The sequence below is a fragment of the Oncorhynchus mykiss genome, chromosome 3 (assembly GCF_013265735.2).
Source record: "Oncorhynchus mykiss isolate Arlee chromosome 3, USDA_OmykA_1.1, whole genome shotgun sequence".
Taxonomy (NCBI): Eukaryota; Metazoa; Chordata; class Actinopteri; order Salmoniformes; family Salmonidae; genus Oncorhynchus; species Oncorhynchus mykiss.
Window position 1 is genome coordinate 53,691,006 of NC_048567.1, and position 16,460 is coordinate 53,707,465.

Sequence of the window (16,460 nt, forward strand, 5' to 3'; positions counted from 1 at the left end):
AATGTCTCCTTTAGCAATGGTTTGTTAGTTAACAGTAACAAAGGGCTAAGGGAATATACTCTAAGAAACGCTGAACAAATCACCATTAATACCATTTGTCCATTGACTACTGCTTTTACTTTGTGCATGGAGGAAAAACATTCTGAGCTGTGCTAGTAGTGAAGACACCATTAATACCATTTGGCCATTGACTACGCTTGGCGCATCAAGGAAATACACTCTTCAAAATGGGGTTTTGTCTTTTTAAAACTTTACTGGCTTTCATGGAGAAAAGCAAATAATTTATTTTCACATTTTAACTTTCTTTCTTGGAAGCTAATTGATCATAATGAGGTCTAGTATTGGGGAGCCTCACATCAAATGACTATCTTACCATGTTGTCATCTTTGTCTGAGCCGGAGTTGTCCCTTTTGAGAATGTAGCGCTTTTGGAAGTCGTCAGTTTTGTCGTCTTTGATGTGTTCTGAAAACTTTTGATCAGGGCTACAGAGAGAGAGATATGGGGGGGAAGAGAAAAAAAAAAATGGAAACTTGAGTTGTAGTACTAATTCGTTCCAAGAAACCTGAGATGTTTACACCATCTCCCTTCCGCCTCAAACGCTGTTGCTCTCCTCCTAACTTTCATCACCCAATATTGAAAACGCAGATAATTACGTTTCCCCAAAAACTCATTTCGAGGGCTGCAAAGGAAAATCTCTTTTGCCTTGGCAGAACATTTCTGCAGGCTTAGCCATTTGAATTAAGAGTAGGGATGAACATTTAAATTATTGGTTGTGGCAGAGAGGGACGAGAGAGATTACTCACATTCTTGTATTGCTAGTTTTGTTGATGATTACAGATTTCCCGGTTTGGTCGACGTTGTGGTCTAGGCCGAAGTAGGCGGCGACGCGGTGCAGCAGCATTCTGTGGTAGGAGGTCATTGGAGGGAACTTTCTCTTCTGGCTTCTGAGGAGGCGGATGAGGAGAGGACAGGACAGGGAGGAGAGAGGATAGAGGACAGGGGGAGAGGACAGGAAGTGGGAGAGGATGGGAAAAGAGTAGGAGAGGACAGGGAGAGAGGAGGATGGAGGAGAGGACAGGGAGAGAGGAGGATGGAGGAGAGGACAGGGAGAGAGGAGTATGGAGGAGAGGACAGAGAGAAGAGGGCGAGGGGCGAGTACAGGGGACCAAATCAATAATTCAAAGAGGGACTACAGGACAATTAGGAACAGTCGTTCTGTGCAAAACGGTCCAACATAGCCTGGAGTGAAATCTCATTAGTTCTCCCCAGGCAGAGAGAGACATCACACGAAATTATGCATGAGGCTTAATAAATGAACAGAAACAGCTTATTCTGTTTAAATGAACCACCCCCCCCCCCCCAAAATCCTCAACAAATCGAGACACAAGAGACTCGTAAATTCAGTTGAAATGCACCCAGAAAAAACTTGACTCAGCTGAGCTACTCACTCGTTATTACTGATAAAGTCGAGAATGTCCTGTTCCAACTTCAGCAGCATCATTCTGTCCCTGTGAATATAATGGATTGAACATGGAGAGAATTAGTTTGGAGTCTGTTTAGTCATTTGAGCATCCATCTCATTACCTCAGGGTATGAAAAAAACTGCAACTGATGACTGATGAAGATGCCAAGTGTTCAAACCTTTTAGAGAATGAGTCTTTGCTTATTCACCAGTGAAAGAGAACAACAGCTGGGCTTGTGGGAACAGACTAAATATTTTCAAATGACTAGCATGGGTACACACCTGGGGTTGTTTTTCAATGTGTTTACTAAGAATTCATGGATATCGATCCCGGTAGAATCTGTGTACTCCTGACTGGAATCTGGAGGGGAAAAATAGGCATTAAAGAAAAACTTTTCTATTGTGTCTCCTCATTTCGCAGAAACTTCGCAAAAGTTAGAGCATTAATGAGCAAGAAATATTTTTTTTTTTAAAGTAAGCTGAACTTGTAGGACATAAGACCATCCATTGCTTTTTCACTTAATTTTACAGAAATGTTGAAGGTTCATTGAGTGCTGACTGAGAAAGCTGTTATTGTGGTTTATTTTAAATCAACTTTACAACGTCTGAGAAACCTCTGATTCCAGACAATAGCCGGTGCTTACCCACACAGGATGATGTGTGTCCCAAATGGAAACCTATTTTGTATTTAGTGCACTTATTTGGACCAGGGCCCATAGGGGACGCAGACAATGCCTACCTCTGGACAGCATCTTCCTGGGCATCCTCTCAGTCTTCTCTAGCAGCTTCTCCACACCTTTGTCCTCCTCATCCTTGATGGGTGGCACCTCCTCTTTGTCAAATGACTGGGAGACCTGGATCTCAACTTCATCCTTCAAAATAAAAGACTGTTGGAGTCACCTTTTATAATGAAACAAATGGGATTAGGTGATTTATCTTCCTTAAGGAGCTATCCATCAGGATAATGATAACGACCCCACCAACTTTCCAAATGTACAGATTAGGTAGCTAGTAGGGTGGCATGGTAGGAAAGCCCATGTGTCCTAAAGGTTATCAGTTTAATGCTATGATCTTGAGCATTCACACCCTACAGAGTAGCCCAGCCTACTCTTTCTCTGATTAAGAATCTGAAGCACCCAGAAAGGCTTTCATTTAATCTTTTGGTCAATACAAAAGTAGAAGTAAAACAAGCACACAACGAGGCCGAGGGACAGCAAATGTTTTTATTTTTTATTTAATTTTTTTAAATGGGGAAATCTGCTATGTTTACATTGGAAGAAGAAAAAAAATGCCCCTGTAAAAAGTACTAGCCTAGGGGAGTTACAGCTTGCTAACAACGCTTTGATGCTGCACAGACTGAGTGAAAGCGAGAGAGCGAAGGATAGTGAATAGAGTGGGGGGAAAAACTCCTGGGAAAGGAAATCTCAATCACACACCAGTTCAAGGGCATAAATCTGACTGAATGAGTCTTCGTGACACCCTGCCAAGCGTATTCTTTCACAGGTGGGAGATAATTTGACAAGCATTTGTTTAATTCACTCACACAGTCAGGGAGTTTCCATACTGCTCCTGATTTAGGGTTTTTATACAGTAAACCAGTTAAACGAGACACTATTTCTATTATGGAATGGGTGGAATGAAAGAAAGTTGGCCTAACACCTAATAAAACAAACGTGTTCTACAGAAGCTTGCATTCAAATAATTCAACAGATTTGAACCCCTGCTGTCAGATTAAAACCAATTATTTTAATAGGCTAATTCTAGTATGACCTTTTGGGTCTTAAAAAAAAAATCTGATTTCATGTTGAACAAAAAAATGTGAGAATCTAGACCACAGCTAACACGGAACCCAAACCGGCTGCGCACGTGCGCCATCGTGCACTATCGTGCATAAATTTATTTTGTACCCCTACACCAAACGCGATCACGACACGCAGGTTAAAATATCAAAACAAACTCTGAACCAATGACATTAATTTGGGGACAGGTCAAAAAGCATTAAACATGTATGGCAATTTAGCTAGTTAGCTTGCACTTGCTAGCTAATTTGTCCTATTTAGCTAGCTTGCTGTTGCTAGCTAATTTGTCCAGGGATATAAACATTGAGTTGTTATTTTACCTGAAATGCACAAGGTCCTCTACTCCGACAATTAATCCACACATAAAACGGCCAACCGAATCGTTTCTAGTCATCTCTCCTCCTTCCAGGCTTTTTCATCTTTGAACTTAAATGGTGATTGGCATCTACACTTTCATAGAATTACCACGACAACCGGCAAAACATTTAGTCTTTCAATCACCCACGTGGGTATAGCCAATGAGGAGATGGCATGTGGGTACCTGCTTCTATAAACCAATGAGGAAATGGGAGAGGCAGGACTTGCAGCACGATCTGCGTCAGAAATAGAAAGGAGTTCTATTTTAGCCCTTGGCAACACAGACGCTCGTTGGCGCGCCCGAGCAGTGTGGGTGCAATAATTGAATAACATTGATTTCTACATTTATTTTGCGACGCTTGCGCACGCGACGTGTCCGGTCTGGTCAGCATGTAAAGCTAAATATGAATCATGTGATGAGTGACCTGAAACAAGGTAGGTGCTTCAATAGTCAAAAATCATTTCAAGCAACTGGAAACGTCGTGTTATTCAAACAAATTCCTTTCTGAAGCTTTTGTTGCGGGGAAAATGTTGTTCTGGAAGCTGAAGATAACCAAAGAGGGGAACTGTTGGTGAGGTGTGGAAACTACAGGAATTTCTTGTGAACCTCTTTCTTGACGTTTCACTATTAAAAGAGATGCACTTGTGGGGTATAAATATGCAATGAAATTATGGTTGACACCAGCTGATGGTTTGGGGAGGGGCAGTGAATTGTCATAGGAGGGGCGTGGGGGATTTGCAGTTTACCTTGTGTTCTCGAGGCAGATCAGTGGTAATAGGGGGAGGAGGAGAGGACTCTTCGCAAACAGCCAGGCTCCGAACTAACTTTAACTTTGAGTTAGACAGGGGATTGGAGAGTGGTGAGGGTTAAGAAGAGAGTCAGGATGGGACAAATACGGTGCAGGCAGAGTTTGAAAACACACCACAAACCAAGCGCATGGAGGGAGGGGTATCAGAAGGAACATTTTTAAAAGAATCCAGAATTCCCATGCAAGCACGGCACACACTGGCATGGCAACCCAAGCTCAAGACAACACCATGCACACGGTCACCTAGGTTAGATTGACCATTAACTGGTCACTGGTTAGATCACTCGTCATGATTCTAATGCATTAGAATTTACACTTGAATAACTGAAAATCACAAGCTTAAAAAAAGCGTAAAAAATATATACTACACAAAATGGGGGGGGGTGCAGGCAGTGTAAATTAAAAGGGAAAAACAACTCATTGTCAGCTATTAGATGGTGGGGTTCATCAAGCAAACACTGTTACAGACATGCCTCTTGCCACTGTACCTTGGGCCTTTTTCCCATCTGTCCCGGTGTTTGCCGCTGTACGGTAGGCAATGAGACAAAATGGATCACATGAGACAAGGGTCTCATTGTCTGTAAGCCCTGGGATGAGTCCCCTTAATAACAAAATGACTGAGGACAATTACATAGTAAAGATGAGAATCTGCTCTTGAAACCATTTAATCCATCTCTACAAAAACAGATCCATTAAATGTTTTTGTAATGAAGAAATATTAAGATGCAACCTTTTCTTTTGCCTAAATATCCAACAGATTCTAACCCTTATTTATTAATGGTTGATGCACAATAACATTTTAATTTGTTTGCCCTAATGCATCAGGCTAAATTATACCCAAGTCTAAATAAGTCACTGTGGTAGAGGATTTGGAAAGAAAGTGTTCCTTGCCCTCCATGCTACTCTGAATTCTAGACTTGGAAGAACGGCCGCGGGGAATTGTAAAATAACTGTTCTCTCCTGCACACACATCTAAAACAGCACCTTGTGTGCAGTGAGGCGCCTCGATCTGCAAAGTGGAGGAGACAGATGGCAGTAAAGGCATTTGTTCCGCCTCCCCATCCCCCTAGGGGTGATACAGGAGAAGTTTGTGGATAAACTGGGATTTGAGATCGAGATTATCTGCTTTTCCGCTCTTGCATGGATCTCCTCAGCAGACTGACTGCATGGCTCCTGGCCTTTCCATTCCCTTACAGGTATATCCCCCCCTCCCCCTTATCTCAACTGCCTTTAGTACTATACAACCACCTTTACAAGGGGGGGGGCAGCCAGGCTAAGATACAACTGAAGTGGCAATCTTTTCCATATAAAGTGCACTACTTTTGACCAGAGCCCTATAGGCCCTAATCGAAAATAGTGCACTATATAGTAAATAGGGTGCCATTTCAAACACAGCTCTCCTCTGACTGCTGTAATACCATATATAACCACCTATACACATGGAGACAGGTTGAGAGAAGACTGGTGGTGCTGAGATATGAAAAGGGTCAAGGCTTTTCAGAAAGGGGGATAGCATGAGGGAAATGTTACAGCATGAAAGGAGACTAGCCTAGCTGTTCAAATCTTTCACGCACTACCTGTCAGAGGATGGGAGAGAAAAAACGATATAGGCCGCCTGCCATATAAAACCTCCACAAGGTTAACCTTCAAGCGTATGATAACTGAGTAGTGGTTTTGCGGTACACCGCTTCTGCGGGTTCTCACAACTCAATTATCTGACAATTGATTGGTTGTGCTTTGCCAGGGACTCCCCAGGGCCCCTGAGCCTGTGCTGTATCAGAAAGCAATTATTTCTCCCCGCTCTGCTAACCATTACAAAGCCCACCGATACCCCCAACCCTCACACGTCTGTCTCACTAGTCCCCTACCATTTCTCGCTGCATATACATTTAGTGTAGTCCTCTGGTACATAACCCAACCCCGTCAACGGACATGCCATACTTTGATACGGAAATTGTGTTGGGAAGGATGGTTGATTTTGTGGGGAGGGGGGGTTGCAGGCATTGGTAAAAAAAAAAAATGTAAAAGGCTGACTGGTACGGGACGGTGTGGGGCCCAGGTGGTAAGATACAACCCTGCTCTGTGATGAGATTTACCTGAGTTTCGTTCTTGTCTTGGCAGCAGCTCTCTGGTTGAATCTCGGGTTGGAGCTGGGTTTGAGCTTTGGCCTGTGGCGGGGTCTCTGCCTGCTCCCTGCCGTTTGTCTTGGTCGGGCTTGGTTCTTCTCCCCCCGCTGGTGTCGGTGTGGCACTGGCATGGTGGCTCTCCTCCGTCTCCACACCTCTCATAGTGGCGCTAGTCTCCTTTACAGTGACAGTATCAGACATCCTCATTAGAGAAGGCTACTTGGAGCTTCGTCTACCAAGAGCTCGAGACCTAGAGAGCAGAAAGAGATGGACAACACACGACACGGTTCCTTCGGTCAGCCTCAGCCACTGCCTGTCCTCCCCGAGGCTACTGTTTCAGCAGCAGCTATTTGTACTAACAGATCAATGAAGTTTCCTCAATGACAAATCACCCAATATTATAGCCAACTGTGTAATAATGCATAATTTTAAACTCTTAACCTCTCCCCCTTTCCCTACACCCCTAAATTGATGAAAACCGTGTCCCTGAGAGTGTGAGCAGCACCTGGCCCTCAGGAGAGCCCAGCCAGCTCAAAGGTGCTAATGAGAATCAGTGGCTTCTGAAGCGCTTCCATTAACACTATAGAGGGTGAGATGTGCTCTACTCCTGTGTGTGTGACGCTCCTCTACTCACACCGTGGTCCTGCCTGACAGTGCGTGCCTGGTGCCAGGGCGGACGTCAGCATGGCCAGATGGTGCAGCGAGCTGTGACTGCTCTGCCTGCCAGGCTGCCTGCCTCGCAGGGAGGAAAGACACGGTGGTGGTGACACTCCCATATGTGGGCCTGTAGAGACTGCAAGCAGCACTGAGGCCTCCAGGGATCCCGATCTTCCTTATCGTGAAAACGGGAGAAGCAATCTCCCTGCGTTATCTCCTATCTGGCAACCTGTCACCACACTGGCATCCTATTCTCTCCCACCCAGTCTCTCTGGCTGTCACTGCCCGCTCTACCCTGCCTATCCAGTCTGCCATCTCTAGTCTGAAATGGACTGCCTTTTTAATGCTTTGTCCTGAGACATGGGCTGTGACTATTACTGCAGAGGCTGTAATGTCTGTGATGCGAGTGATGTCTGATTGTGTGTGTGTGTATTTACCGGCTGCGGTGCTTGGCCTGCAGGTCAGTGGCAGCGCCGAAGAGAAGGGCGAGACCCACTGAGGCGGGGTCCCTCTGCGTGCTGCTGCCGTTGGTGTCTGGGTGGTGCTGGACCAGTTGGTGGCTGAGGCTCTGACTTGTGTGGAGCTGGGTCGTGCTGGAAGCCCTGAGGAAGAGGCCCATGTCCCCGTCACCAGCACTGGGTCCGGCAAGCAACAGCGCTGGCCTCCGACAAGGCTCTCATGCCCCTCAGTGACCTGGGGAGCGGGAGAGAGACAGGTGGAGGGAGGAAGAGAGAGAATGGTTTGTTAGTATGTGTGTTCACTGGTGATTTATGTATTTAAATGTAAACTCATCTTTAACATATTTGTAGAACAGGGTGTTGAAGTTATCAGTTGCATACACACTCACAGAGTAGGAGTGATACTAAAACAATCATTTTAAATCAACTCTATTTGGCTGACCGAACGGCCACTGTCTAGCTGAGAAGACGTGGATTTGTTGCTTCTCTGATTCTTTACTCTCCTGTGGTTGGAGGCCAAACTGCAGTGCAGGAGGCTGTCACAGAGAGCTAACGTTTCCATCTCTCAGCTCCCTCAGAGCTCCGCCACGCTCTAACCCCGCTAAACTCTGCTCTCTTCTGGGTTAAGAAGCTGCGTGGAGGAAGTCCCAGTCAGAGGGGTTGGCCAGGAGGTCAAGTGGATTTCCAGCTCGCTCCATAATCCAGTTAACAATGGCTCCAACTCACCTCATAGCCCTACGGAGCCCCAGGTAACCGGGCACTGTGTCACCTCGTAGAGGTTGCCATGGGCACCAAGAAGCATGGCGTCATGGTAGCTAGTTCATCCTAAATCTAGTCTCTCTCTTCAGTCCAGTTTACTGAACAGTTATCTGATCTGCTCTACACTGGACAGATGACTCTGTTGGTGCTTCTCAATTCACATTTTTAGCAGAATTCAGCAGTGGAAATACCAGTCCAAATAGAGGCCTGAGATCATTGGGACGTGTTGACTTGAGAATGGCAGGGTACAGCTAAGCAAACACTTGCTGTGTACCTGACTGACAACGTAGCACATTTATCAGGCTAATGGAGGTAGCGCAGAGCTGAAGCAGAGGCTGCTGCATTATTTAATCCTCCGATGGCCTCGCCTGATTGGGATTCATGAGATCTGTAGCCCAGGGCTGGTGGGGGGCTGTCAGTAGAGAGGACAGGTGTGTGCGCGTGTCTGGTTGACTTTTAGTGTCTCACACACACACTTACGGTCACACAAATGCTTGTCAACACACACACACCCCCGTCTGTCGGTGTGCGGCAGCCTCCTGTCTGTCAACAGGGCGTGTGGTGTCTGTCACAAGTCCCTCTGCTCAGTCTCTTTCCCCAGGCCTCCTGCTGTCTGGGCTGCCTGCCCTGTGCTTTTTGGGAGTGACAGCCTGCCATAAGCCCTCCACATCTCAACTACGCAAGCTGCGCTGTGGGGGGGGTCACAGGGACCAGACGTCGGCGAGGGGCTGAACGAGACACTCTGCATATTTTCCCACCTCTTCTCTAAGCGGACTCACACTCAAGGACAATTATGCTTTTAATGCGACCAGACAAGAGCAGTTCTGGAATTCATGAGAGCTCAGTAGTTCACCACCCCACCCCCTCCCGTTTTTTCCGCAGCACATCCAGCGTCAGGAGAGCAAGGAGAGCATGCCTGGCCAACCTTTTCCCTCCCACGCCCCTGCTCTGGAGTGGCCACAGATGGAGGCTCCCCCGGGCTGAGAGAAGGGGTGGGCTGGTGGTGGAGGGCTGGTGGTAGAGAGGAGAGTACAGTACCGTCTCTTCTAGTGGGAGGACCAGTGCTGCCTGACTGAGGCCCCATGAGGATCAACCTCCATTAAACAAGTTTGTGGTGCGTGCAGTGGAACAGCTAAGAAGCAGGTCTTTCTTGACCCTGGATGTTGAGCCTTGTAGTCACATGACTCTTCTGGGACTTCTGGTCTCAGCCGGAGCAATGACTGGACGTTCCGTAGAATTTTCGGTGTCTGTCCATATGCTTGTGGTTTGTGTTTTCTTATGAATTTATGAGTGCATCATTTCTACGGCAGATGCTTGTTCACCTCACAAGGTGACTTGGTTCACACAAATGCTTTTGTGGATGACAGATGGACAATATTAAAGAGGCAAAGGGCATCCCCTCCCCCCCTCCCCCTTGGAGACGCAAAAGGTCCAATTCATGGAGCTTCATGGATCTTCCTCCAGGGGCTTGTATTTTGTTACTTTTCCTTCTTTCCTCTTCAATGGGGGGGTCTGAGTCCACATTTCACACTAATTGGCCAGGGTGTTCTATCCGAGCAGCTAGCCGGAGCCAGACAGAGACAGCACCGGCCATCTCTTCTCCTCACAGTTGACTCGAGGAATGCTTAGGTTGTTAAGGATTTACATCGAGCTGCTCAACCAACTGTGGCCGACCAGTGAGCAGAGGGAAAACTAAGAGTACAAATAAGGTTGGAAGTGGCGAGTTTGTGAGTGATTGTAACGTGCGTTTGTGTGTGTGCATGCCTCTCTCTTTCCGATCGGTCATCCAGTCGGCGAATGGATGTTGGAGATATAAATGAGATCTGTGTTGGTGTCAACAAGTGACAGCTAAGAGTGGAAACGGTATTGATTTTGTCAGGCTGGATAAATAAGCTGTTTGCTGCTTCCTCATCCCTGCTGTGTACAAAACAAGAGGCAGGGTAGCATCCCAAATGGCACCTTACTCCTGTATAGTGCACTACTTCTGACCAGGGCCTGTCCAAAGTAGTGCACTAATATAGGGAATAGGGTGCCATTTGGGACCCATGCAGGGAGGTGTCCTATAGACTTAAATAGTGACGAAGCATGGCACGAACATGGGCAGGAGGAGAGGAAAGCGGGAGCAGTCCGCTACGGTCGATCTGCAAGTTGACACCGTAATAAACCACAGAGACAAATGGACTGATCTGTCTGTGACAGTCCAATCATGTGTTAACTAACCATGAACATACAATTTTATTTTCCAGAATATAAACTAGGTAAACAATATTTCCTTCTTATGAAAGCATGTGACTCACCAAAAATACATTTTACCCTTTATCTGTGGGGAAAGCATTTATGACAATGCAACAAGGAAACATTTTTGGGGTCAAGAATAAAATAGTAAATTTATATAATTCTGCAAGATTAGAATACTTTGTGATATTGAAATAAGAACTGAGGGAGATGAAAACTTTAATTAAATTCCTTCCTTTCAACCTTTGTTATCTTTTAAGCACATAGACCTGGAGAGAGTTTCTCTTTTTTTTCTTTCTTTTTTTTAACCACCCACACACAGGGGGATGGCGTCCTTATTAATAATCCCCATCAGCACTGGGTGAACTATTTTTTCATAGCCAATTATATTTACGGATGATTGACAGTTGGCTGACGTCAGAACGAAATATAAATTGCAAGAAGAGGGGGGCAGGGGGGGTGCTCTGAAGCCTGACACAACTGTGCCTTAACTACACACACACATTTAAAACACAAAATTAAAAGAAAAATACCATAGTGATGCCAACTCCGTAACTGCCCCGTTTTACTCCCACCGTGACCCCTTCCCTTACATACAGCACCATCTGAAATATGTAATTCCCTGGCTTCCGTTTGGAACTGCGCCAAGAAGTACAACGTTCCATTGACAGACTCTAAGATTCCGGTGCATTCAACACTCAGAAGGCTCAAAAGACAGTCCACCTCTAGCCCCAGGGTGCTTTCTTTAATGACGCTCTCTGAGTTAGGGGAGTTTTTTTTTTTTAAATGCCCCCGAGGCGGGAGGTTCAACTCTCAGACCCCAGTGGTGCTGTTCATTTCCATCTGCTTAAACACAAAGCCGTGATCAAAAGCAGAGTCTTGCCGGCCAAACATTTTTTTTTATTGAATGCAGGAATAAAGAAGTCTATATCTATGTCCGAGCCAGGGCTATCAAAAATGAGATGGGAGAATTCCCAGTAGTGCGGGGCAATATGGACAAAAATCCATATCACCATAAATGCAATGAAATTACCACGATAACGATACATTGAACGATAAGTTTAACATTAATGTGCACCAATTACTTTTTATTATATTACCCTTAAAACTACTACTTTAAATGTGTCTATCATTGTCCCGTTAGCAATAGCCCCTTTTAGCAGACTTATTTTATTTCAAACTTCACATTCCTCTAGTAAAGGCTACTTATCGTTCTTATTAATATCAGTAAAAATGTCCTCGATAAATGGTCGGTATTGATACATTTTGATTGATCGTCCCAGCTCTAATTTACAGTACATCGAGCTACACTTATGACTTCAATAGCAAATCACAATATCCACTATCCATCATCTCATCCAGCAGAGAGAGGAGACATGGTGAATCTCTCACCTGCTGTGTGAGTTTCCTAATAGATGGGCCAGGTGACTTCAGGGCTGCCGTCAGAGGTGAGGCTACCTCTAGCTTCCTTTCAATTACCAACGGGGGAGAAAGAGGAGAAAGAATGAATGAAACATAAGGGAAGGAAGGATGGATAAGGATCAAAATCTTGGTGCAGTTCTTTCCTTTGCTGGACGGCAGCAGCCGACACTCAGCACACAAAGGAGCGCTACTTTTCACTAATGAGGACTTCCTGCGGAGGTTAGAGCGCAGTGCGCCGGGCTACGCTCCCTCCCCGGCTACATCCATATAGCAATTACACCACTTAATTGCCTTCATGAGCCAGATATTCCCCTGCCTTTTGCCCCAATCATAATGCAATTACGCCAGGTTTCTGGGCAATGTTAAACGCCATCTCTGGAGTGCATCTCTGGGGCATTGTGGCTTGCAGTAGCATTGGGTTCCGTTATGTTATTAATTTCAACCCCCTCTTAGAGTGAGGCTGGAGGAGACTGAACTGAATCATTAGCCAGACTCTGAAAACGACCCTTGTCGCCTCGCTCCGGCCGTCTGGGACTGTGATGGGAGCCAAAGCTCACTGATGGCAAGTGACATTTGGGCTAGGCATCAAATTAGAATCCTTCGCTTGTCCCCTTCATTAGATGTCCGATCAGTAGAGATAAAAGGATATGAGTTGAAGACTGGAGGGGAATTGATGAGAATGGCTGACTCAGAGTAGCCGTTAGGTGTGCGCTGCCAGTGGTGGTCTGACGGACTCCATTCCCATCGTAACCTTGTCCCACTTTACCAGAACTCTGATTGCCCCATTTAACAGAAATTAGATGCATAGTATTCAGGGAAACTAAATACAAGTGGCCCCACTCTACCAATTACGACACAGTTCGCACACACTTAGCATAAAAATAATTTGCTAACAGTCCCCTAAGGTATCATATGGGGAAATGGAATAAGAGCAATTACCAGTGAACTATTAGCAAATAAAGCCAAGCTCGTAACGCTATAGAATAATCTATGACAGGGATAATAACCAATTCATCAGCCAGCCAGAGGACGATTGAGGAAACAAACACACCTGGAGACACAGAAATGAGCATGAAAATGCTGACAGAGGCACAAGACAAAAACAGCAAACCTCTACACTTCTAAATGGCTTATGAGCTGATTGAGCACTTACTAGTAGAATTGCAAAAATTACAGAATAAAAATAGTAAGCGCACTCCTACCAGACAATGTAATAATATTCAGAGTTGCAAAAGATCTGCATATTCCACGCCCCATTAGACTCAACAACTTTTCCGGTGTGAAAAAAGCCACCGTGTCACAAATTGACAACGCCATTGAAGGAGAGAGATGGAGACTGTCTTACTGTTGCATGCATTTCCCTCCTGGTCCAAGCATGGCACAGCGAGTAAGGTTTTAGAGAGGGACTGAGCAGCTTGGGTCCGAGTGTCGTGGTGCTATTCAGCACACATCAAAAGATCTCAGCAGGGGTTCAAGCGCACCGCTTCCTTCCCCCTCTCCATCCTAAGGGAAAAAGCCCTTTGGGAAAGAAACAACGTCGCAGCAGCGCAAATAACAATATTTTCAAAGGGGAAGTTAATGGGACTATGGCCAAATACAACCTTGGTGCAAAAAACTCACAAAGCTCCAGACAGCTAATCATATTCCTCCTTTTTCGAACGCAAAGCTTGTGAACTTCTAGAAAAGCCGCAGCATTTCCCCGGCAAACTCTGCTCTCTCACTACAAATTGCTGAATACTACAGCCATGCTCAAACAGTCTCAGGTTTATTTCTCTATGTACAAAGACAATACCCACTTACACAGGGTGCTCATATATTGGACATTGTTCTGGTAGGTACTTGCACCTCTCGAGCGGAGCGTGCACAGCACATATCACTCACCTGCCACATTGTAGCCACCATTATTTCCATTGGTCAGGGGTTTAGTTTCCATAGTACCAGAGGCTGCATTGGCTGTGAAAGTTGCTGCTCAGAGAATTGTCCCCGAGACAGCCCCCTTCTTTCTTCCTTTCTTCCTCTCTTTGCAGCGCAATCTCGCTCTGTCTGTGCCGGGCTGCCTAAGTGCCAGAGCCCATGGTTGGGTTGAGACTCTCACTCCGAAGCCTCGGAGACAGAGCCAAATCAACGACTGGGCTGTATGATGTCAGAGCCGGGCTCAGCCACTCAGGTGGCTCGGCTGAGCTCGCGGCACGTCACTGGCTAAATTGAGCTCTTTATTAGCGATACAGCCCGAGCCCACGGCGTTGAGAGGAGCCAAGGGATGTTTACCTACCCCCCCCCATCCCTCCCACTTCATAACCAACCCCCCCCCCCCCCCCCCCCCCCCCGCAATAAAATCACAACCCAACCAGAGTGTGTGTGTAGGTGTTTGTGTAGGAGTGAGTGTGTGGGAAAGGTGGGGGTATGTTGGACCACAGTACATGCCTTACAGAGGAATAGTGTAAAGAGGTAGTGCGATGTAAAGAAAGCTTGAGAGAATTCTACTGTCTAGGTGTATTTGATTGATTGACCGTAGCAGTCAATTAAGGGGGAGAAACAAGGTTTTGACCCGTCTCTTCTGCAAGTCTTTTAGTGAACAAAATGTGTTTCTAAAGAGATAGTTACGACAAGATAAAATATTTGATGCATTATGCATTAGTGATGAAGAATTGTTTATCAAGGAATGCTTGGCCTAATCAACCAAATAGGACAACATACAGATAGATGCTCAAGCTTACGCATGGCTGCGCCCCTGCCCAGTCATGTGAAATCCAAAGATTAGGGCCTAATTAATTCATTTAAATGGACTTATTTCCTTATATGAACTGTAACGCAGTAAAATCATTGAAATTGTTGGCTATTGCGGTTATATTCCTGTTCAGTATAGTTCTGTACGATGGCGAGTGGTGGGGTCGATAAACCAGGACGATTCTCCAACGTTTAAATCTCCAGTTAGGGAACATTTTGGCTTCACAGTAGACTGCAACGGCGATGGAAAGAGTGGGTATGTTGCCACTTCTTAATGAGAATAGCCTACGCAGCTGCCAACACCTCAAACATGTTGACACATTTACACCAACACCACCCACGTGTACATTGTACCTCAATTACCTCAACATCGGTGCACCCCCCGCACATTGACTCTGTACCGGTACGCCCAGTATATAGCCCCGCTATTGATATTTACTGCTGTTCTTTAACTATTTGTTATTCTTATCTCTTACTTACATATTTTTTTTGGGGGGGGGGCTGCCTAAGTGCAAACTGCATTGTTGGTTAAAACTTCTTATGGCTGCAGGGGCAGTATTGAGTAGCTTGGATGAAAGGTGCCCAGAGGTGCCCAGAGTAAACGGCCTGCTCGTCAGTCTCAGTTGCTGATATATGCATATTATTATTAGTATTGGATAGAAAACACTCTGAAGTTTCTAAAACGGTTTGAATGATGTATGTGAGTATAACAGAACTCATATGGCAGGCAAAAACCTGAGAAGAAATCCAAACAGGAAGTGAGAAATCTGAGGTTGGTCGATTTTCAACCCAGGCCCTATTGAATTCACATTGGGATATGGATGAAGTTGCACTTTCTAGGGCTTCCACTAGATGTCAACCGTCTTTAGAAACTTGAATGAGGCTTCTACTGTGTTGTGGGCCTGAATAAGAGCTGAATGAGTCAGGTTACTGCCAGAGAGCCATTTCCTGGTCAGGCGCATTCCACATGATATCGACCTGCGTTCCATTGCTTCTCTAGACACAAAGGAATTCTCCGGTTGGAACTTTATTGAAGATTTATGATAACACCCTAAAGATTGATTCTATACTTAGTTTGAAATGTTTCTTCGACCTGTAATATAACTTTTTGACCGACGTTCGGCTGGACCTGCACGAGCGTTTGGATATGTGTACCTAACGCGCTAACAAAAGTAGCGACTTGGACATAAATAATGGACATTATCGAACATATCAAGCATTTACTGTGGAATATTTCTGTTGAATCGATGTGGCTATGCAAAATCACTGGATGTTTTTGGAACTAGTGAACGTAACGCGCCAATGTAAACTGAGATTATTTTCTATAAATATGAACTTTATCAAACAAAACATACATGTATTGTGTAAAACGAAGTCCTATGAGTGTCATCTGATGAAGATCATCAAAGGTTAGTGATTCATTTTCTCTATTTCTGCTTTTTGTGACTCCTCTCTTTGGCTGGAAAAATGGCTGTGTTTTTTAGTGGCTTGGTGGTGACCTAACAATCGTTTGTAGTGCTTTCGCTGTGGTGGGATTAACAACAAGATTACCTTTAAAACGGTATAAGATGTAAGTATGTAAGTAAGTAAGTATGTATGTAAATAAGTAAGTAAGTATGTTTGAGGAATTTAAATTATGATATTTCTGT

At 45.2% G+C, this 16,460-nt stretch overlaps 1 protein-coding gene across 1 annotated transcript in view; it reads right to left on the minus strand.

Annotated features, from left to right (window-relative positions):
- LOC110520198 (R3H domain-containing protein 1-like) overlaps nt 1-16,460 on the minus strand; it is a 75,105-nt gene that overhangs the window by 19,241 nt on the left and 39,404 nt on the right. The window contains 9 exon segments of the mRNA XM_036974578.1: nt 374-482; nt 804-944; nt 1,449-1,508; nt 1,745-1,823; nt 2,202-2,334; nt 4,366-4,449; nt 4,916-4,951; nt 6,524-6,803; nt 7,648-7,903. Coding sequence (XP_036830473.1) covers nt 374-482; nt 804-944; nt 1,449-1,508; nt 1,745-1,823; nt 2,202-2,334; nt 4,366-4,449; nt 4,916-4,951; nt 6,524-6,760 — 879 coding nt within the window. The 5' untranslated portion in view covers nt 6,761-6,803; nt 7,648-7,903.